Source organism: Anabas testudineus, chromosome 22 (assembly GCF_900324465.2).
Source record: "Anabas testudineus chromosome 22, fAnaTes1.2, whole genome shotgun sequence".
NCBI classification, from domain to species: domain Eukaryota; kingdom Metazoa; phylum Chordata; class Actinopteri; order Anabantiformes; family Anabantidae; genus Anabas; species Anabas testudineus.
Genome location: NC_046630.1, coordinates 7,127,872 through 7,150,266, shown reverse-complemented (window position 1 = coordinate 7,150,266; position 22,395 = coordinate 7,127,872). Strand labels below are relative to the sequence as shown.

The window sequence follows — 22,395 nt, the reverse complement described above, 5'->3', positions numbered from 1 at the left end:
TGAGGTTTCTTCTGGTGCTGAGGGAGCCGTCTTCTTCCAGCCTTCTCTTCACAGATGCTAAGGCGGTCCGTAGTGGGGATGCTGGTGAATCCAGTTTCAGGTCCCTGACATTCACAGCAAACTCCTGTGAAGCCTCATATCCCATCTCTCTCACACAGACACACAGTGTTCAGCTCCCTTATCAAAAGAAAAGAAGTCACCCCACACATAATGGACTCGGACACATTTAAAAAAGCATAATCATTTGGAAACTATTTATTGAACATTTGCAACCAGATATCAGTTAAATACAGAACTTTCATTTCTCTCTCTACATCCCCCAACAGCAGGGACTGGCTTCACTTCATTACACTCTGAGAGGAGGGAATGTTACAGGACTTAGTAAGGCGCACACTGTGCTCAAAGTCATTTGGCTTTCTGTCTTCTGTCTGATAATAAGGAGAAATGAAATCTTAGTCTAACTTTTTGATGTCCAACACTGCTTCCTCTCCACTGAGAGAGAAGAGAAAACCAGTATAGTGGACAGAGACACCTCTACTGAATGTGGTCTCATTTGTAGCCATGGTCTCATGTAGTCATGATTGAAAAGCTAAAAGTAAAATGATCAATATGAATATATTAGAAAAATGGCAATTAGTCTTTAATAAACAACTTGCCTCACCTACTCCCAACAAGACCAGGGTTATAAATTAAAACTGTCCAAATAAAATCAATCAACCAAGACTTTGGGCCCATTCAGTTCCATTTCAAGACTGGAAAATCCTCAAAAAATGGCACTTTTCAGTCTTTTGAACTGGAATCTAGAATCTCGACTCCAATGGGATCGACCCCCCAACCCTAAAATCAACTCTTTCTAATTTACATAAATGGGTCAGGCGCTCTTCAAGCTTCCACCGTTCTAGCAGTAGCTCCCCCCAGGACAGGGGGGACTCTGTGGTCTCTGAGGACTAGGCCACAGTTTTGAAGGTCTGCAGTATGAGGTTGGTTTGGTGGATGAGCCGGTTTGCACTGATGAAGACATTTATTGCCCTGGGAACATGGAAAAATTACAACTTGACAACATATAAGAATAACTTGTGAGCTGTTTAAACACATAGTTAATTATAAACGAGGGGGGAAAAAGAAGGACATGCTGGTTTGACTGAGCCCTTCTTACAGCAGGTTTAACTAACAAATGATTTGCTCTGTCACTGCAAACACTCCCGACCTTGTGTGCGAGAAATTTGCTTAGCTTCTGATAATAACGTGGGTATCTGGACGAACTGAAAACGTCACTTTATCCAAAAGATCTTCCTAAGTTACCAGAAGCTTAATTGAGCAACCAAAAAACCCTATTATTCAGTTTACTAAAATAGAGCAGAGATAAGTAAGCATGTCTTCATGTTTGAGACTTTGTGATCAGCACATGGGAATTTGAGTCAACATATGGGGAAACACACTATTTTCCTCTTTCCTGTTTCCAGTTTTATCAACAGAGTGAGACTACCAGACAACCAGATAAGGTTACAAGACTATCAATCTAATATGGAACTGTTCCTTCACAATACAATAAAGTGATTTGTTAAGAGTTAGTGGATCAGAATGTTTATCAAAACAACTTATAAATAAAGTATTTCAGCACTTATCTGTCAATTTGTGTTGGTTTGGTGTAACTTACTTTCCATCTTTGAAGTATGTTTTGAGGGTATCACTGAAACTTTTGGAGTACTTCACAAACTCCTTTTTCTGGTGTTCCAGAGCCTTGAACAAACATAGAAAGGTTATTCAGAAACAAGGAACACACGGTAAAACATATACAACAGGGTGCTTTTGTATGTCTGTTTACTCACTCTGCGATTCTGGTATTGATATTTCTTAATGACGTTGTTGACTGTGTCCAGGAGCTCTTTTATGGCGCTCGCTATGTCTCTGTAAACAAAACAAAAGGCAATGATATTTGTATACCCACAATGAATGGACAATTGTAAAAGACTGTTCTCTGGAATTTAGTCAAGGTGTTCTAGGTGTGTACTGTGACCAGACTATGCTGTATGTATACTGTGTTTATTGGTTTAATGTCAATTAAAGTACTACATCAAAGTGAGTTTTCTGGATGTAAAAAATATAGTTTTACAATCATGTTATTCTGTTATGATGTTATTGTTTTATACACACACACACACACACACATTAGAAAAACACAATTATCAAGATGTTCTGAATCACTACTATAAACCGTTCAAACATTTGCTACGTGTAAGGACGGGGTGACACAATGTGTCTTATGTAGCAATGCATGTTATGTAGCATGTAGTACTCATGTCAGTTCAGGGCAACCACAAAATCTTGTGATAAATAAAACTGAAACCAAACTTCAAAAGCAAAACAATGGAGCCAGGCACTTTCTTTTTGCTGAAAAGCTGTTTTACAGCACATGGGTTGGAGGAGGGAGGCAGGATTGTTACACTACAGATATTTTTTATTGTTTTTTCTGTGAAAAGGAAGTGCTAAAAATCATTCAGTACTACAATCTAGATTTTAATTTATGCTACAGATGATTTAGCTCAAGCCACTGCACTGCAGCTCAAATCTAATGTCACTGTGTGTACCCTCACTTACTTGATAGTCTGTAGAAAGCGTACTCTGTCATTGATCTCATCTGGGATTTTGCTGAGGATGTGTTTCAGAGCTCTGGCTTTCTCATTTAGGTCCTGGAACTCCTGCTCAGGCCGGTCAATCATGAATTCTGCAGGAAAAGCGAGGGTAGGACATAACCATAAACTTGAGTATTTACATAAATGAGCATATGAACACAAGCAACCTGGCTATGTAAACAAAACACTGGTGATGGCCGCACAGCTGCATCACTTTCGGTATCTTACCTTCCACATCATCAGCTGCCATGCGCAGTAAGGATTCAGTAAAGTTAATTTGGACGTTCTTTTTCTCCAAGATCTTCATTATGATGTCCTGAGTCAGACCAGGGTTCTCCCTCTCCGCCTGACAAAAAGGGAAGCAGAGTTAGAAAAGTATAATAAAAAATTATAAAAAACCTGAAATTTAATATATATTATATGGATGCCATGAGTAGTTCAGATGAATGCACAAAAGCTATAAGCTTGAATAATTCAACTTTGAATTAGAGCAGCCAGGAAACAGCAGGGGCAGTGAAGAAACCAAGCAGCAACACAAGTGAATAAAAGACCCTTAAATGTCATAGTAAAGGAGCCGCACGGTGAGCACTACTCCCTCTGGTGCTTCTTATTCATTAATATTTCAACTGTCCATACAGTGAATATGTTGATCAGCAGTTGTATATCAATAACATGTGACCAGTATGTAATCACAGAAGTATAAAAACTAAAAAGGAGGAACAGGACATTTACAAAATCTGATATACTGCCAACATATATACTGATCAAAAGGTGTGTGCGATGATATATTGATGCTAGTTAAGTTAATTCACCTGCAATCAGGTCAATAGTCAAAGTTGCTCATGCCTAAAGACCACCATGTAAAACGAATCTAACAGTCTCTACATGACAAATGTGGAAACACTAATCAAAACAGGTGATGGTGTATGACTTTGTAGATTATTGATGATAGAGTTGTAGCTGAAACAACAGAATAAACACTGCACCACAGTAGCGTTCTTTGACTCTTTAGAAAACAAAAAATGTTCACACCATGTAGCCCCAATGCTCCTTTTTGTACCCAAATGTTCCTTTAGTGTTTTCAAATGACACAGTAGGAACAAGACAAAAAAGGAAGTACTGCATTCAGAAGATGATTTCAGCTGAAACATGACAACACCATTGTACTGCTCTATGTGGCTGTTGATTTTATTTTTGCCAGTGGGAAGTGGAGTATGGAATCCAACAAAAGCACGTTTTGCATAAAAGGAAGTGCTAAGAATGTCGCAATATCAACAAAGTAGTCAAGAACGTGTGTCAAAAATACGATATTTTTGTCATTATCAAGGCCTCTGCAAAATCACTGCATCATTGTAAAGACAAAACAAAAAATCAATCAACGGAGACGTCAATCTGCAGAACAATCAATAAAAGAACATGATCATTTAATCACTGCCTAACCCCACCCAATACTATATTATACTATATATACGATAACCGCTAAGTAGTAATAAAATGTGCCTTACCTTTATGAAGGCTGCTCTGAGTGTCTGAGCTGCTGATAGGTTGATCCTCTCCAGCTAATGGAAAAATAGTGAAAAACACACCACATCACTTCCAAATATGGAGGTGTTCTACTACATGTTGTAGGATATTCAAATGCTGCTGCAAGTTTGGTTACTTGTCACTGACATACAGAGTATAATTGGGTTTATCATTTACACTGGAAAATGGGACAAGAATTTGTTTAATTTCCAGTTCAGCAACTATTAGACAACCCTGTGAGGATTATTCAATTCAGTTTATTTATATCCTGCAACACCAAATCAAAAGTAGCAAGAATCATCTCAAGGCACTTTACAACATAAAGTTTAAGACATTACAGAATGTAATGATACAACTATATATAGAAAATACAGTGTGTTGTAACAGTCAGTCTAGTTGCACTTTTTGCTTTTTGTTTTTTAATAAATACAGTTTAAGGGTCTTCAGCGAATATAAATCATACTATATTTATAGTTATATTTACTGCAGATAATTTGTCAAATACATGACTGAAAAATGCATCAATGCACAGATAACACTATTAACAGTGTATGAGTTAAAATATGGCTTTGCATTTTCCTTTTTTAGCTTAACACTGTACATTAAGATGTGATACAAACACATACTTCTTCTGGTTGTTAAGAGGAAAACCTATCTAATGACTACCACTCAACAACACCAAGACAATCTGTTTGCAAAAGGTGGCTACTGTCAGCACTGAACGTTTTACCTCATTAAAAACTGGGTACATCACAGCATACAGCGTCATGGATACCATGGAGTTTGTCTCCGCTTCATTCTTTATCTCCTCCATTGTCATCCTCCAGGGGGGAGGAGCTCTTGGTCAAATGGCGAGGAGGAAACTGGAGCTCACACACACTCACACATACACTCACCCACTCCCACTCACACACACTCTTAAAACCACACAAGCTCCAGAGTTACAAGAGCCTGGAAAATAATTAGAAGATAAAAACAAGGGATTTATAAAATGAGGTTTGGCCTTATCCTATTAATATGTCAAGACACTGAGCATCTAAGCAGTAGTGAATATTTCAACAAAGATTTATAGTTGTTATTTGTAGAGATGCACCTTTATGGAATGCATGAATCTGCATTTTCTTTTGATGTGATTAATCCACATCAAATGATGGTTTGGAATGATGTCCCTGTCCTCACTTACATTACATAACAATTATTCAAATTAGTATCTCGCAGTAAGGTACAGAGATTGCAGATGTAGGAGATCAGGTATCACATGGGAACTTGGTAACACTGGCTTTTGAGCATGGAAGAAATTAGTACTGTGAGAGAATAAAATCTGCATCTGAATAAATCTGTCAAAACCCGTGGATGGACAAACTGTCAGAGAGTGGAAGTCTTCCTGACAGTGTATCCATCTGTGTTATTTTGTAGAGTTTGTTTTATAATACATGTTGTAGTTAGCTCTATAAAATGTATGTAGATAAAGAAATTATATAATTTTCAAATATCTATACACCACAATTTAATCGTTGTCAAAAATAGAGTCACATAGAAATGACGGTGTTTTTCATGAAAAGATAAATCTCATCAGCTGTGTTACCATTATTGCAAAAGGGTTGTCTAATGATCAGTTATTCTTTTAAATTAATAAGCTTGCATTATCAAACACAATGTGCAATTAGAAGACAGCACTAGTGTTCGCTGACAATAGGCCATTTAAAATATTCCTTTAAAAATAGCAGTTTAGTCAATTAAAACATGAACTATGTTTAAGCTGCATTTATGTCCAGTAATTATTATCAAATCTGCTTAAAAAAAAAAAAAAAAAAAAAAACCTGGTAAATTCTATGTGACTCCAGACTTTTGACAGGTAGTTTATATATCTAACATAGTCTGACTAAAATTTTAAAAATGAATTTAAAAAAGAAGACCTCTGACAATTAAACAATAAAAAAGTCAAGCATTTGATCAAATATATATGTGCCATTTTCTTGTTGCTTTTTTAGTCACCACGAACACCTGTATACCTACTGGTGAGCTATACAGCAGGGATAACCTCTTGGAAATAGGGTTAGCTGTAAGGTTATATGTTCTTGGCTGCTGATGGTGAGGCCAATGTGACCAAACAGCAACTTTAATGTCTAAATATTTCAAAATTAAGGAACCGCGAAGTAGTCACTACAATCAAGCATCCCTTCCTAGCACCTAGTGGTTCCATTTGTTGGAGTAAGTCTTAAAAGAGCAAGACGGTATAAATGTAGTTTTTAACCTACTGCATGGGAAGTATTCTAATTTTCAAATTGCCTTTTCAAGATATTCATGGCCTCCCCAGGCAGCCAAACATTTTTTAGACATACATCACTGTTTGTCAGCCACAGTGTCTGGTGCGAATGCTAGCCAACTGTGAGGGTGGATGGCCCAGGTAAGGCCAGGCTAAACGAGTACAGCTAACAAAGTAGTTCTTATGACGTTAGCTGGGGTTTGACGTTTAGATACAGTAGTAGACTACCAAAATCCAATTGCAGAACGATAACTGACTGAATGAAGTGACAAACTGATCGCGATCTAGCCGTAAAGACCCAACGGAGGCCTACGGCCGAAAACATCAGTGTTAGCGAACTGCTAGCAATGAACAACGTAGTTAGCTTAGAAGCTAGCTACAGTAAAATGAAGATTTGTGCTTACTGATAAGCTGAAATACCTCAACAAATTGCTCTGGCTTATATATGTAAGACGGTATAGTCGTGTCAAATATATTCGTATATCTACCTTTACTCTGACTTCTTTTATGGGCTGATTACGCCGTCGATTGCCTTTTAGCTGCTCTGTTTTCTTTACAACTTAAGGCGGAAGTTTTTTAGGACTGGCCTGAGCGACATCTTCCGGACCGTTGCTACGTAAACACACGCCCTCCAATCAGAGGGCTGATCGATGGAGCGGCTGTGACGTCAGACAACTGAGTGACGTTTCTTTAAGTGTCGCATTTTTTTTAGCCATTTTGAGGAAGTTTCAACACTTTTTAAATAAAAAATACTTCACGTAGCATCTTATTTTAAAGTTAAGAGGGCTGAATTTTTTTGCTCCACCTATAAAGCAAATAGTGTTAAACACTCAGTCAATGCATTAACTACAACAACGGTAAGTAACTAAGTAGTGTATATTTACTTAAGTACTGTACTTTACCTTCAATTTTATTGTACATTTTCCCTTCTAAATTCAAAAAAGAATATGCTTTCTACTACGTTGCATTTAATCTATATGGCAGCTTTATGATTCTGATACAAATTCTTAATACAAAATATAATTAACTAATATATTAATAATATAGATTAACCACATTGCAGTGCAAGTGGGAAGTAGAAGGGTAAATTTATTGATAGAAGAAATGAGACAATTTCTGACTTTTTTATATTACATTGTAAATTCTAATTTTAAATAAACTTTTTAAAATCTCTTTAAAAATGCTTTTGCAGAAAACGTATTCATGTTATCAGCAACATTAAGTTCACGTAGTTAAAAATACTTTTTTGTGATGTCAAGATGATGCAGAGAAATTCATTTCTTAGTGAAGTACTTGCACTGTTGTACTAAAAGTACATGTTAAAGTGTGCACTTAGTACTTCTGCTTCAGTGAAGAATGTAAAGTAAACAGAATCCCTCTCCTCTGCGGTGGAAGTCTTCCTTGTTCTGCCGTTCCTTATATAATTAGGAAGCTCACCAGTGTCTTTCTGTTTAATTGTGTGCCAAACAATTGAATTAAGTTATCCTGGTTGATGTCTTTTACTCTCATTTCTCAAGCTCATATTATTTCTCATGTGTCCTTGACATTTATTAGCACATCAACTAAGCAGACAACAGCAACACAGCTATGTTTTGGTCTCGTTAGGAAGAAAGAGGTGGGGTCCTCAACTTTATCAACAAGATTCACATCTCCTGACAAGGTGAATGATATTTCTTCATGGTTCCAAATTATATGTCAGAGTGCACTATAACTCTTCATTCTGTTATGTTCATGTCTCCACATGTCAAGGGTCAAAGGTTTAATTTTCCAGCCTACTTCATAAGAATGCAGAGGTCAGCTTACAGACTGACAGTTGAGTTGTCTGGTGAGTGTCACTGATGAGTTACAGGAGTTTAGGCTCCATGCGGCTGAAGCCTCCAGGCATACGTGTGCCAGCAACTACCTGCTGTATAAAGCTGTCATAGGAGTGGACCTTATCTGATTTGTGTTTAGTATAATGTAGGTAAAGTAAAGTCTTCTAGGTTGGGCCTGATGATTAGTGGATTATCGATGTCCTCCAGTGATACAATGAAAGTCCAATCATGAGTTTTTCTCCTCACGTGGTACACACATCATCCTCATCTTCTTAGCAAAACAGCATGTTTTGACTTTAAGTTCACCCACTGGCCATTAGTGGACAACAATTCAATCAAGACAACAAAACAAATAAAATAAAATAAGAATAAAGGTCAGTCATGAGCTGCAGCATACCTCTGATGTAATGCATTCCTAGTGACTGTATTGCACCATGTTACCATTTCAGCAATGCAATATCTCATCTTTCCACTAGTCGCCCTCACTGAGTTGTCCCTTTCACCTTGCTGCTCACACCCATTTACTAATGAATTACCTCTAGATCACACTGTAGGTGTTGTTTCATTGGATTGGTCCTTTGTGTGTCATTAGTGTTCCATGCCAGTTGTCAGTTACCTATTTATCAGATGCCATTTGTAAAATATTTATATGTCTCAGATTGTAAACCACTTCTATTTTTTCTTCCTTGATCTACTTCATGTTATATCAAACATACAAACATGTTACATTTGAATACTGTTGATTAAAGATTAATCTGTGCATTTGGATATTTGAATATACATTTGGATCAAATTTAGCTTCTGCAACAACGCTGAAGAAAGAAATGCAGCAGACATTGTATGCATGTCTTTGTTTTTCTGTTTTTTGTTTTTTTTTCCTTTAGCCTCATACCTTCTGTAGGCTAAACATTAATGGTTGCGCTCAGGTTAACATCAAGTTTGGGTCAGGTCAAGGATCATAAAGCATGACTGTTTAGAGTTCAGGTGAAGGTTAGGTCCAGAATAAGAGAAGGGTAAACTCATACCTGGACACACACCTCATTTAACCCAAAAACTCCTCCCAATTCTTGGAATGTAACACTTACCCTGCAGAGCTGTTTGTAAGCACTAAGGGTTGCACTGGCTTTATATCTTTGTATTTAGCTTTGTAAAGTCTGACCTATCAAATGATACAGCCGTCAAATAATAGCCCAAACATTTCAATTTAAATAAAAAAAAAAAAAAATTGAAATCAGATTTTTTGCATCGTTTTTAATACATAAAATAATAATTATAATTAATCAATACATTGTTATTTGCATTGTAATAGGCATAAAGCAGATTTAATCGGAAAATCCAATACCAGGACTGCTGAGGGATTTACAAATACCTTATTTTTTAATACTTTTCCATTGTTCATTTTTATACCTTTATTATATTTGCTATGCATATTTTCATAACAGTCCCTTTACACTGCACTCATTTGTGTTAACAGATCCATTACATTACAGCGCTTTCACATTGTCTTAATGTTTCATGTCTATGTTTTCATTTTCTTCTTGACTGAAACCAGCTAGGATGGAGCTTCAGGAAGCAACAGAAATGAAATTCATGAAGATAGTAATAAAACATTTCTCTACTACATCACAAACCCATGCACACAATCATGCTGTTTCTATCAATAACTTATATCAATAAACTAATTTTTCAGGTGCCACACTTTTGTACTATAGAGAAGTCCATCACAGGAAGGCAATCCAGACTCAGATGCACGTAATGTCACACTAACATCATTTGTAAGTCAAATGCGCTGATACAGTATTATCAATGACAGGTGAGTTTTTATGGTTTTGGCCTAATGCACCACCACAATGCATTTGAAAGGAATTACAGCTATTTTTTGCAGAGTACCTCCATTTTCAAAAGTATTTGGACAATGTGATATAATTGTACATATAATCCATATTTTTTAATACTTAGATAAAAATTATTAGCCCTGACAAACTAAATATACAGCGTTAAATGAAGTCAGACTTTCACCTTGCTCACTTCTTGAGTTTTTATAAGTTATTAGGTTTATTAGGTTATATGCATTTAATACCAGCAGCATAGACTTGACACCCTTTTCTAACATGGTGTCGTGGATGGCTACATAGAAAGTTTCTAATAATAATGATGATGGGACCAGTTCTGTTTGTTTTGGTGCACACAGACAATCTGCCTGTCTCTCAGCTCTCAGCAGGTGACACTGGCAGATAGCAGCCAGAAGCGGCCCCAGTCTTACTGCTATCTGGGAGGGTGCATGGACCTTGATAACAGTTGCAAATGTGCTGTTTTATTTTTTATTTATTCCTTTATATCAGATAGAGGTCAGAGAGAGGAATAAAAACGGTTAAAATGGTTGTTTAAAACATTATGCAGTACTTGCATTGGATTATGTGGGCCTATCCTCACCAGTAATTAAGCAACTATATAATATATTATATTATATTATATATTTTTAACGTGTATTTTTCTGGAAATTTTTTGGAGCAGGTCACTGACTAATCTCCATCAGGATTAACAGCAGAATTCTCTGGAATGGAAATTTTTTTGGCTGGACCATGGCATTGCCACGTGATGCCGGTACTTCTCCACTCTCCGGCTTATACAAGGAGGGGGCGCACGGAGCAGCCTGATTGGCCTGTGGTGTGAATCCGCTGAACGAGGGAGGCTCATTTAAGCACCGTCGGACGAACAGGGATCGGTACAAACCGGCATCTTTACGCGGAGGACTGGAAATTTCCAAACGCACCGACGACGAACCGAGGAGCGACGCGCGGCGGGACAGCTCTGTTTAAAGCGAAGTGGCCCAAAAACGATTTTAAACTTGAAGAGGGAAAAAAGGTGAGCTGGTTTCCGGGTGTATTCTTCGTTTGAATGAGCGAGTCACTTCTGCATTCATCAACGCATTCACCCGTTTTCAGTGGAAGAAGCGGCGCACGACGCTCTCATTAAAGTGACCCAGGACGTTTTATGGTCAGATGGACACGAAGGACTAGAGATAACTTGTTATTACATTTTTCAACATGGGACGCGGGTTTTCATTTGTAATGACGTGTTAAGGAAACACACCATCAGCCTTATTACACGTCGCTGCGCACGCACGTCATGCGCTTCACACACACACACACACACACAAAGAGATGCTGATGAAGTTCTTTATCCTTTTTTTGCAGAATCTTCAGCCATGTCTGAGAAAATCCACATCAACAGCCCTAATGTGAAGTACACAGACACACACATAGTGGCACAGTACTCCTATCAGACCACATCGGTGCACAGAGACGGGAACAAAGTCACGGTAAGTGTGAAGCCGTTTTTGCCTCCCGTGCATCCATCTGCTGGTGCTGCCCGTGCAGTCGCTCACCATCCCTGCTCCAAATGTGGCACAGGTGACACCCTGCACGATGGAGATGACATTTCGCACTGAGAGGCGTGTGCCCAGGCTCGGAGTGATGCTGGTGGGCTGGGGAGGCAACAACGGCACAACCGTCACTGCAGCTGTACTGGCAAACAAGCTGGGTCTCACATGGAGGACCAAGACTGGAGTGAAGGTAGGTGGACTGACACCAACATGACCTGACCAATGGCAAGTTTCAAATCCAATTAGTGGAAGTGTAGCATCCCCTAGAAACACTCATTAGGCGGCTGATTATCAACTTCCAAGTCTTTGGAGGTAGATTTCCATCCTGGAGAAATAGATGCTACTGAACTACTGACTGACTGGAGGTAACAAAAACAAAGTCATGCTTTTCTTGGAAAACTGCCACTATTTACTACTCCTCACACCAGACTATAATAGGCAGTGGAAATCTGAGGCTATAATTAGAAAAGGGCGTTCTTGTCCTACTATATAAGCGTAGCGCCCTGTGAGTCTCCTGATACACTGGTAGAGGCTCAATATAAGCCTGTTATGCTGACATGTTCAGTGAGGTGTTTAAAAGCTTAACTGACTCTGGTTTTGGGGATTCCCCCTAAATGGTCATGCATTGTTACCTGTGTGAGGAGGTTTTATTTTTGTAAGGAGGTTCTATTTTTCTAAGATTTAATTCTCTTCTAGTCTTAAAAAGAATTCCTTATAATAATCAAAGTGCTTTTCTCTGCTCTCTCTTCCTCGATCTTTAGAAAGCAAACTACTATGGCTCCTTCCTACAAGCGTCTACAATTTGTCTGGGATCAGGGCTTGAGGGCGATGTCAACGTGCCCTTCTGTGACGTCCTACCTATGGTGCACCCTAACGATATTGTCTTTGATGGTATGGATTGTCACTCATAGTCTGCTCAGTGTTCAACATCAGAGACAGAAAATGTTGACTTGATATCATAACAAATAAGAGCTTTTGTTAACTTGAAGTGTGTTTGTGATTTTTTTAGGCTGGGATATCTCCTCAATGGATCTTGCCAGTGCAATGGAGAGAGCTCAGGTGCTCGACTGGTCATTGCAAGAGCAGCTCCAACCATACATGAGTGGCATGAAACCCAGACGCTCCATCTATATCCCAGAATTTATTGCTGCAAACCAAGAGAGTCGAGCTGATAATGTCCTCAGTGGAACTTTGGCAGAGCAGGTACTACATGGTCAGCTGACCTTTATCCACTCATACCACCTTAGGTTGTGTCTTTGTTTGTATGCAAATTTAACTTTGACTGAAAGAATGAATGGTCTTCCAGGTGGAGCAGATCAGAGCGGACATAAGAGACTTCCATCAGTCGAGTGGTGTGGACAAAGTCATCGTCCTGTGGACCGCCAATACTGAGCGTTTCTGTGATGTTGTACCAGGGGTTAACGACACAGCCAAGAACCTGCTCGCTGCAATCCAGGTGAGAGCCAGGGCCACAAAGAGACTTGGTTCACAAACATCTAGATTTATTATGAAAGTAGAGGAGTTCTTAGGTTTGGTTTTCACAGACTTGAGGCAATGGGGAATCTCAGGCAGGGAAACCTCCGACCTCAGTATAAAATGAGAATGCAATCTGTAACCGCCATTATTTCTTGTTTGTATCTCCTATCCAAAAGGCTGGAGCAGAGGTTTCTCCTTCCACTCTGTTTGCTGTGGCCAGTATACTGGAGGGCTGTGCCTACATCAACGGCTCCCCACAGAACACTTTTGTCCCAGGAGCAATTGAACTTGCCATGCAGAGAGGTGTGTTCATTGGAGGAGATGACTTCAAGTCTGGTCAGACCAAGATCAAGTCAGTGCTGGTGGACTTTCTGGTCAGCGCAGGGATCAAGGTAAGAAGGAACCAAAACCTAAAGGAAGGAGAGTAAATACAGTCCAATTTATTGTCTAAATAAAGATTTTAATAAGTTCCCTTTCACCTCAACAGCCTACCTCCATCGTCAGCTACAACCACCTTGGAAACAATGATGGGAAGAACCTGTCAGCTCCACAGCAGTTCCGCTCAAAAGAGATCTCAAAGAGCAACGTGGTGGATGACATGGTCCAGTCCAACCCCATCCTCTACCAGCCTGGAGAAAAACCTGACCACTGTGTGAGTAGTTCAAACACAGGAAAAGAAGGAACTCTCTGTAAATATTTACATAACACACCTGATCTGACGTATTATTAATGCTCTGTTTCATTTCAGGTGGTGATTAAGTATGTCCCCTATGTGGGAGACAGCAAACGCGCCATGGATGAATACACCTCTGAAATAATGATGGGAGGCACCAATACCATTGCACTGCACAACACCTGTGAGGTCAGTGGTCACTTTATTTGTGTAAAACATGGATTGTTAAAAAGGTAGATATATACACTGAGTCATTGTGGAATTTATTTCAATATGCTGGATATGATATTATCTAAGGCAAACTACAGCTGTTGTATGTTGTTAATCCCTCCGAACTAGTTTAGAAGCTGCCAGTTGTAGTCATATGTATTAATCATATATTAGCATATGTCCTAAACTATACTTTACCCCCTACTTAATGCCATCATACTAACTTCATATTTCTTTATTTGCAACAGGACTCCCTATTGGCCAGCCCGATCATCCTGGACCTGGTGATCCTGACAGAGCTTTGTCAGCGTGTGACTGTCCGGCCTCAGGGAGAGGAGGAGTTCCAGTCCTTCCACAGTGTCTTATCACTATTGTCCTTCCTTTGCAAGGCTCCCCTGGTCCCATCGGGAACCCCAGTCGTCAATGCCTTCTTCCGCCAGAGGGCCTCTATAGAAAACATCATGAGGTGTGGAAAAGTCTCAGCACTTGCAGCTATTGTATCACTACACAATTTTGCAAATGATGTATTGTTACATTTACATCTACTGTACATGTTTCAAATCTAGTGTCCAACTTGTGCCAAAAGTTAACTACTTCCTTCTCTTTTTCAGAGCATGCATTGGCCTTCCTCCTCAGAACCACATGCGGCTGGAGCACAAGTTGCAGAGAAACTTCCTCCCTCCACATACCATGCACATCAATGGCTACATGACAACTTTGAAAAAAGTCGCCCTCCCCAACGGGAACCATATACCTCTAACAAATGGAATCTGTGCTCATGCTGATGATGTAGCATGTGCCTTATGATTCCAAAAACCACTACAACCCATAATAGAGCTAAAAAAGAACACAGGTGTAATATAATAATAATAATACCTTTAACACAGATCCTCAATGATAAAGATTTTATTACTAAAAACTGCTCTGGTGAGTCAACTTGACAATAATTCAAGTTACTTATTAAGTGAATCTTGGCATTTGCATATCATACTTGAAAATGGTAATGGAGAATAGAAGATTGACTGTATTTCTTTAGCTTAAACAAGGCCTATGTGAAGGTCATATACTAAAAACAGTTGTCTCCTTATTTAATGTGGGCTATTTTGTTCATAATATAGTTTTTATGCAGAATTTACCATGTAATGAATAGTTGTTTTTAAAAATACAGTTTTTAGTTTGTCTGTTTTTTTAAGATGCTTGTATCTTTATTCTAGTAATTTCATCTGTATTGCATATGTAAAATACTGTACAGTTTTTAAAATGCTGTAGGTCTGTGTGTTTTACAAGAAAAGGCGAAAGCTAAATCTGTGAATAGAATAACTGCTGAATTTGGTGTTTGGTGACGTCTTTGTGGCATTTTAGTTTAGCTTCACAAAAAGCAAAATTACAAAAGTGTCAACCAACATTTTTCAAGTGTCTAGTCATTTGCCGGATATTTCTTAAGTTCAGATGGTATAGATTTTTTTAAACGTTTTTAATAACGTTTTTGTATTTGTTGTCCTCAAAGTAACACATAAAAAATTGTATAGTATCTTATGCACTGTTTCTATTATTTCAAAAAATGCCATAAAACGTACAACCACTGGTATAATAAAAGCTGGAGATTCCCTACAGAACGTTCAGTTGAATTATTTTTTTATTTATAGGAGCAAAATGTTGTGAGAGGTGCCAGTGAAGTGGGTTAAGTATTATTATTTATATTTGTTTAGCAATTTAATTGGAAATTCATAATGCACAAATGTGGTGCCTTCAACATCAGCTTATTCCATATGTATGGAAAAATTGGGGATGGGTAGTAATGGGAAATACACTGTTCAAACTCCAAATTTTCAGACAGCCTAATATCGTTTGGGGCTGTAATAAGATCCCCTCGATGCACACCAGAGGTCTGAGGACAGAGAAGATCCAGCACACCTGACCATGGACCGCGTCCCTAGCAACCAGACGGGAAGCAGGTGATGATGAGGAGGAGTCTTTACGTTTCCTGTTTTCCGGCCGGTCTTAAATCACTTCCGCTGCCGTTGCTGCGACACGGGACGTCAACAGCAATGGCCGACAAGGAGAAGCGCCGGCCGGGGGTTACACCTCCAGGGATGTCCGAGAGCAAAGCCACGAAATTGGACAGCGACAGGGAGTTCCTTTCGCAGGCGGGTGTGGGAGAGCTGCTCCGCGGGGCCATCCTAAAGATGGTCGAAGCCAGATCGGACGATCCCATCGGGTTCCTGGCCGACCACTTCTGCAACCTGGCCTCCGAGTCAGAGACCGGCACAGCTGGATGCGGAGACGGGGACCAGCTGAACAACAGCCCGCTGAGCGCAGGTGCGCAGGAGCAGCAGCATCTCAACCGGGCGCTGTGGCACCTGAGGCTGGCGCACCACTCCCAGAGGTCTGGTTTACTGTTTGATTATAGTGTGGATCAGCTGGTAGTGTTTATAGACTAGCTGGAAAATCATTGGCCTATATCGAACCAAAGTCTAATACGATTCTCAGCCTGGCATTTACAACAATTATTTCACTTACTTCCTCTGTTAAAAATGTGTTTGTTCAAAAATGTGAAACATGTAAACAGATAAAGTAATTTGTAAATGTTATCCAAACTAAGTGGTAACATTAGAATCACATAGGTAATTAAAGGGTCAGTCACCCAAATGCCAAAATAACATATTTCAGTAGCATCTAGCAGTATTAGATTAGTATTAGGTCAACCGAGGTGAATAGAATTTAATATGTAGTCATAAAATTCACATTTACAACGACAGATGTTGCTATGATAATCTACAACTGTTATAGTTTCACTGGAGAACTGCAGAAAATAGTACTTGTATTATAAACAGTGGTATTTTATGCTACAGTGGAACAAATATGAACATATAGTATTTTCCTATACCCAATGAGAAACTGTGCTGATATATACAGTATATATATTGTTATATATAATATATATATATATTGGTATGCAGTATGTTGCTTACCTTCCTTTTTTGTTGATGTTTTTTTGTTAACAGAATTATCTATGATCCTTTTTAAACATCATTTTTTGTTTTCTCAAACCCAGATCTGCCTTCAGCAACAACGTCCGTGTCGCCTATGATCTCCTAAACCTCACTGGGCCCCTTAGACAACCAGGTGAGGTTCCTGAAGGCCCTGATGGCTCCTGCACTGACAGCCCCACAACAGAGGGAGGAGGAGGAGGGGGAGTGAAGGGAGGCCTCTACACGCAGACTCTGCAGTGTCTGTGCAGTGAAGGTGGAGTCCCTGCCGCAACCTCTGCTCCTCTCCTCCAGCGCCTCCACTGCCAAGATCATGAAGCCGTCCCATATGATGTCTTCCGTCATGGTGTACTCACATGTGCTGTTTTCTCAGACTACATCCGACAAGCTCAGAGGCTCTATGCTGAAGTGTGCTGCCCAGATGAAGGGCCTGCATCGCGGGCACTGTGCCTGGCAGTGCTGGGGACTCTAAAGGAAGCCCTAGAGACCTCCCAGGGTTGTGATACAAACTGTTGTGTTAATGCTAATACTAAAGCTAATTCTTGTCTTGAGGTTAATGTGAATGCTATTCGTTACCTGGAGGCCAGCGCCAAGATCTCTCCCTACAAGCTAGCTCAGGCCATGTCTGGAGCACAGACACGGGGTCCAGGTGGAAACATGGACGCAAAGGAGTTTGAGAATGCAGCGGCAGAGCTGTTCATCACTCGAGTCAAAGTTGTGTCCTAGGTTTCTTCTCTGTTTTCAAAATGTATGATTGTACAGCATAGAGTAACCAATTTCCCTCTTTTCACCTTATCTCAACACTAACCCACTGCTGCCTGAATGACAAACGTCTCCCTAACACCTATAAAAATATTAATTCCATTTATTCGTTCCTCTCATCTCAATGCATTATTTCAATATAAGATATGATTCATAAAATACATATCACCTCCTCTCCAGACTGGCACTAAACTTAATAAGGCTATCTGTTCGATAACACTCATATATTGACAACATATATTGTTTGTTCATGTTGTTTTTTGGCTAGACTAAATATATTCCTAGGATCTTGGTCAGTTTCCACTTGTTGTATGACATCTACATCTAATGTATCAACTATATAATAAGTCCCTGGATGTTGAAATTACCCTAGTTTGACAAGAGCAAATCACATGTGCTGTCTCTATGAAAACGCTATCCGGAAACATTTGGCATAATAAACATGGAATACAGGAGATGAGCTGACCAAGTTGATGTATTAACAAAGGATGGTGTAGCAGGAAAGGCAGGAATGACCGGGGTTGCTGCAGGGCAGGCGGGAGTGGACAGGCATGAAAATAAGGTTAGATAGTGAATGTTGGCAAAGCAAACGGAGGATAAATGAATCTGAATGAAATGTGATCAGCACACAACAAGACAACGTACCTGGAATTGTATTGAAGCAGAAATATGTCACAAAAGGACCTGTATGCAATTTCAAATAATGATTGTTTACATATTATCATACAAAAATGTGTTAAAATAGGCCTCACTGCATACAAAGGTTAATTTACCATATGGGTTGTCGTCTATTACATGGAGTGCACATGTTACACTAAATCACACTCTGATGAAAAAAATCACACATAAACAAAAAATAAATATTGCTAAAATATTTTTAATCTATTATTCTGTTTTCTGAATTTTATAAATGATTCAGCAATCAACAGCGAACATCATACATTTGTTTGTAGCACGCTAATAGTCTGTGTTTGTATCTAGATTATGTGTAGCCTGACTGTACTGGAATCTCTATTTAATTGTATTGCTAAAGGTAATAATTGTATCAGGGGGAATTCAAGTTCAGTACTTATTTATTAGCCAGGTAACTATTATTATTATATTTTATTTTATTTAAAAATATGGTGCATTGTTATAGATATAACCTGGGAATGAGAACTTTTACCTTGGACTTGTTTTCTTTTTTGTAATTTTCACATTGTACTAAAGAAAAAAGTCGTCACTATTTATTTTCAGACACTAGATGGCAGCACCTTTTCGGTGCTTGAAGCCAGACAGAGGAAGAGAGCGGAAGTGCTAAAAAGCTTATCGTGAAATGTCAGCAGCTGCAACAATAAAACCCGAGCTGATTGGTATTTATTATATTTATTACCATAAATTAATTCCCGTCGCGTTGTGTCCCGGTTGAACTCGTGCAAATGGAAGAAGAGGAGCAGCTGCGCTCCTTTATGTTCCTGATGACCTACATGTTGCTGAAGCGCAGGAGAGACATAAACAACGCCAACATCCAGAGGCGCAGTGAGATCCAAAGACGCATCAGGCACAGACAGTACTTCTTCCAGAGACAGAGGAGGATGCTCTTGGTCAGTCTCTCCCACTGTGTGTCCTTTAATATCATCAACAGCTCTGATGACAGTAATAGCCACATGTATGCGTTTGAATTAACTTCTTAGCAGTTCTATTATCTGTTAAGCAGCTATTATTTTTGTATATAAAATGTAAGAAAATAGTAAAACAATCCCAAGTTGGTGTAGAAGAAGTGTTTTCCATCATTAGTCATCGTCATTATCAATAGTTGTCAAGACATTTTATGCAGTTAGACTACAGTTAGACATTTGCTGAGATTAAATACATATAGAAGTTTTACCCTTCCGTATATTTCAAATAGCCAAATTTGACAGTGAGTCACTGGGACTTCTCATATTGAGAAGTAAAGTCAATTAGCTCCACAATCTAAAAATCATTTCCATTTCTAATGCAATTTCACCAACCAGAGCAGAGGAAAATTTGTAATAAGCTGAAACATTTGACTGCAAATAACATTCTTCAAGAGAAAGCATAAAAAAATGTGTAAATCACAAATACAGATCAGCTCTCACTGACACCATCTCCTATCCCTTAAAACAACAAACAACAATCTTGTGTTCGCAAATTTTCTGAGGTAACAACTGTAATGGAAATGTCTTTTGATTTTTTTCCTCTTCATGTTACAGATGATGATAGCAGGAGGTATCCGCTCCAACGTCCGCATTCGCACACGTCCTTGGACCACCACTCCGAGCACCGATTGGTGGGAACGGGTGGTGATGATAGAATTCCAGCCCTCTGATTGGCTCGATAAGTTCCGCATGAGCCGGGAGACTTTCTTCTACCTCTGTGACAAACTGCGGCCCCGTCTGGCTCGACAGGACACCAGCTTCCGCCTGGCACTGCCCGTGGAGAAACGCGTAGCTGTGGCTCTGTGGCGTCTAGCTTCAAACATCGAATACCGCACCATCAGCACCCTTTTTGGTGTGGGGAAGTCCACTGTGTGCAGATGCGTTAGAGACATGTGTCATGCTATTGTAGCGCTGCTCAGCTCAATCTACCTGCAGCCCCCCACAGAGCAAGACCTGGAGGATTCAGCCCAGCTGTTCCTTTCCCACTGGGGCTTCCCTCATTGTGTTGCTGCCATATCAACACTCCACACAGCTATCATCACTCCATCAAACAACGCATCTGACTATGCCAACCCTGCCGGCTGGCTGTCAGTTCTGTCACAGGTAGAGAAGGTGTATCTATGCTACTCATACTTGTCCTACATCAGATTTTGACTGCTCATCTCTTTGTCTGCCTCTCTGCTCCTTCAGGTGGCTGTTAGTGGCCGGGGGCAGTTCTGGGATGTGTGTGCCAGTTTCCCAGGTGGGACAGACCCAGCTGATATCTTGCAGAACTCATCACTGTGGGCTACAGCTGCAGAGGGTGGACTGGCACCTGCCCCTCCAACTCCCTTCATGGGAAGACCACTCAGGTAAAAATAGAAAGACAGTTTGTGCCACTTAAAGTCAGGAGAAATGTGTAAGTTAGAGCTGCATAAAGGCAAACATTTTTAGGATGTCTGTTTAGGATGTCACGTCTTTCCATGTGTTTCAGGCCATAACTTGCTTCATACCTGTGTGTAGGTATGTGCTGCTGGGGGAGGCCTGCTACCCGTTGCAGAGCTGGCTAATGAAGACCTATCCTGAAGGAGAAGGCAGGAGGGCAAGTCACACAGCGCTGACAGAGCCACAGCAGCTCTATAATCGGCGACTAACTAGGGCGCTGCGTGTGTCCGAGGAGGCACTGCTGCGGCTAAGGGCACGCTGGCAGTGCCTGAGCAAGAGGAACGACTGTGGGCTGGATGTGGTGCCCACCATGATCCTGGCTTGCTGCATTCTGCACAACATGTGTGAGTCCCACGGGGACGCCTTCAAAACAGAGTGGCAGGTAGAGGTGGCCGAGGCGGAAAGCCCTCAACCCAGCCACAAGCAGCTCCTCTCATCCAGCATGGACCAAACTCATGCTGAGGAGGTCCGACACCTGTTTTGTGAATACTTTGAACAGAATAATTTATAAAGGACTATTGTTAAAAAATCCTTGTATTCTTACTTGTGCTGCTTTTAATACAGTTGTTAATATTTTTGTTACATGAGCAGCACAGCTGCACTAAGGCTGTTTGTTCTCTTAGTCTAGTAGTAAAATGTATGTGCTAACTGTAGCCAGGCGTGTTAAACACAAAAGACCTAAACCAAAGCTCAGACTGAAAAAAAGCCAAATTTGGCAATGGAAGAAAAACACTACATAAAGGTAGGAACACGTCTTTACTCTGGCGCCATCATCTCTCCCGGCTTCACATGTTTTGCCTCAGTGGTTAGAATCTAAACATGGTCCTTGAAGAAACTCATTTTCTATTGTGTAATAAAATTCAAATCCTGAACTGGCTGCTGGCATGTATATGTATCTTTTCTATGCATTGTGACCCTGTGGTCATTTATTTTGCTTTGTAAATGTTTATATAGTGAATAGTTACATAAGGTTTCCATGTTTCCTTTAAAGTGAGCTTGAATTATGTAATTTGCTCTCTAATTGATGACGCCTCCTGATGTAGAGTGTAACCAGGGCTTTCCAATTTAAACACTTGGTAAACTAACAAAGAAAAGACACAAGAATTGTTTAGATCTTTCCAGATATGTGAAAGTTTACTTCCTTTACACATGAATTGGCTCCAACAGTTAAAAAAGCAAGCATTTTTTGAGATGGCAATCCCTTATTTTAAGTGCTCTTGTTTCCTTCTGAATGAACATTGTGCAAGTGTACAATGCAACTGTTCAACAATGCCACAAGATGTCACTGCCATCACACTGAGACCACAGTCCCAGCTAATAATTTGACTTGTCTGGTGTTGTTTTCATTTCATTTCATTTGTGCTGCAGGTTTTTGACAGATTGAAAAAGAGTCGGCCTCTGTCTTGTCTTGATGATCAGATAACATGTTGGGCTAGAAGGGAAGTCTTTTTGTTTTTGCAGGGCAGAACATTGTGCAGAAAACATGCACCAGGTGCAGGAATGTATAAAAAAAAAAAAACATTTCTAATTCATAGCTATTAGGATTTGCATCTGATAGACCTAACTTGAGTGCTCACAT

At 39.8% G+C, this 22,395-nt stretch overlaps 4 protein-coding genes and 1 long non-coding RNA gene across 5 annotated transcripts; 4 read left to right on the top strand and 1 right to left on the bottom strand.

The window, feature by feature from the left end:
- Nucleotides 1-240: 240 nt before the first annotated feature.
- LOC113148105 (programmed cell death protein 10) lies at nt 241-7,039 on the bottom strand. Its single transcript, XM_026339599.1, has 8 exons — nt 6,912-7,039; nt 4,888-5,108; nt 4,139-4,192; nt 2,862-2,979; nt 2,599-2,725; nt 1,830-1,908; nt 1,658-1,740; nt 241-1,029 (listed from the first exon to the last, which is right to left on the bottom strand). The coding sequence occupies exons 2-8, from the start codon at nt 4,975-4,977 to the stop codon at nt 948-950; spliced, it is 633 nt and encodes a 210-aa protein (XP_026195384.1). The 5' UTR covers nt 4,978-5,108; nt 6,912-7,039; the 3' UTR covers nt 241-947.
- Nucleotides 7,040-7,132: 93 nt separating this feature from the next.
- On the top strand, nt 7,133-9,783 carry LOC113148107. The gene is made up of 3 exons (XR_003297419.1): nt 7,133-7,280; nt 7,978-8,083; nt 8,173-9,783. It is a non-coding gene; the product is annotated as an uncharacterized LOC113148107 (long non-coding RNA).
- Nucleotides 9,784-10,711: 928 nt separating this feature from the next.
- Nucleotides 10,712-15,597, top strand: LOC113148098 (inositol-3-phosphate synthase 1-A). Its single transcript, XM_026339592.2, has 11 exons — nt 10,712-11,101; nt 11,433-11,559; nt 11,651-11,812; nt 12,384-12,513; nt 12,632-12,825; nt 12,929-13,078; nt 13,275-13,490; nt 13,586-13,750; nt 13,847-13,960; nt 14,230-14,447; nt 14,593-15,597. The coding sequence occupies exons 2-11, from the start codon at nt 11,446-11,448 to the stop codon at nt 14,786-14,788; spliced, it is 1,659 nt and encodes a 552-aa protein (XP_026195377.1). The 5' UTR covers nt 10,712-11,101; nt 11,433-11,445; the 3' UTR covers nt 14,789-15,597.
- A 32-nt stretch (nt 15,598-15,629) lies between these two features.
- On the top strand, nt 15,630-18,568 carry tpgs1 (tubulin polyglutamylase complex subunit 1). Its single transcript, XM_026339595.1, has 3 exons — nt 15,630-15,657; nt 15,815-16,367; nt 17,037-18,568. The coding sequence occupies exons 2-3, from the start codon at nt 15,940-15,942 to the stop codon at nt 17,695-17,697; spliced, it is 1,089 nt and encodes a 362-aa protein (XP_026195380.1). The 5' UTR covers nt 15,630-15,657; nt 15,815-15,939; the 3' UTR covers nt 17,698-18,568.
- Nucleotides 18,569-19,026: 458 nt separating this feature from the next.
- LOC113148099 (putative nuclease HARBI1) lies at nt 19,027-21,687 on the top strand. Its single transcript, XM_026339593.1, has 4 exons — nt 19,027-19,316; nt 19,947-20,495; nt 20,583-20,743; nt 20,895-21,687. Exons 1-4 carry the CDS (start codon nt 19,152-19,154, stop codon nt 21,325-21,327), a joined length of 1,308 nt encoding a protein of 435 aa, XP_026195378.1. The 5' UTR covers nt 19,027-19,151; the 3' UTR covers nt 21,328-21,687.
- The last annotated feature ends 708 nt before the right edge of the window (nt 21,688-22,395 follow it).

Bases quoted from the DNA above. Each gene is read 5' to 3' on its own strand.
- LOC113148099 (XM_026339593.1), top strand. From the start codon at position 19,152: ATGGAAGAAGAGGAGCAGCTGCGCTCCTTTATGTTCCTGATGACCTAC. The intron at 19,317-19,946 runs GTCAGTCTCTCC...TTCATGTTACAG, and splicing joins GACAGAGGAGGATGCTCTTG to ATGATGATAGCAGGAGGTAT. The intron at 20,496-20,582 runs GTAGAGAAGGTG...CTGCTCCTTCAG, and splicing joins GGCTGTCAGTTCTGTCACAG to GTGGCTGTTAGTGGCCGGGG.
- tpgs1 (XM_026339595.1), top strand. From the start codon at position 15,940: ATGATGAGGAGGAGTCTTTACGTTTCCTGTTTTCCGGCCGGTCTTAAA. The intron at 16,368-17,036 runs GTCTGGTTTACT...TCTCAAACCCAG, and splicing joins CTGGCGCACCACTCCCAGAG to ATCTGCCTTCAGCAACAACG.
- LOC113148105 (XM_026339599.1), bottom strand. From the start codon at position 4,977: ATGACAATGGAGGAGATAAAGAATGAAGCGGAGACAAACTCCATGGTA. The intron at 1,741-1,829 runs GTGAGTAAACAG...TGTTTGTTCAAG, and splicing joins ATCAATACCAGAATCGCAGA to GCTCTGGAACACCAGAAAAA. The intron at 1,030-1,657 runs GTAAGTTACACC...CCATGTTCCCAG, and splicing joins ACATACTTCAAAGATGGAAA to GGCAATAAATGTCTTCATCA.
- LOC113148098 (XM_026339592.2), top strand. From the start codon at position 11,446: ATGTCTGAGAAAATCCACATCAACAGCCCTAATGTGAAGTACACAGAC. The intron at 12,514-12,631 runs GTATGGATTGTC...TGATTTTTTTAG, and splicing joins TAACGATATTGTCTTTGATG to GCTGGGATATCTCCTCAATG. The intron at 13,961-14,229 runs GTCAGTGGTCAC...TATTTGCAACAG, and splicing joins CACTGCACAACACCTGTGAG to GACTCCCTATTGGCCAGCCC.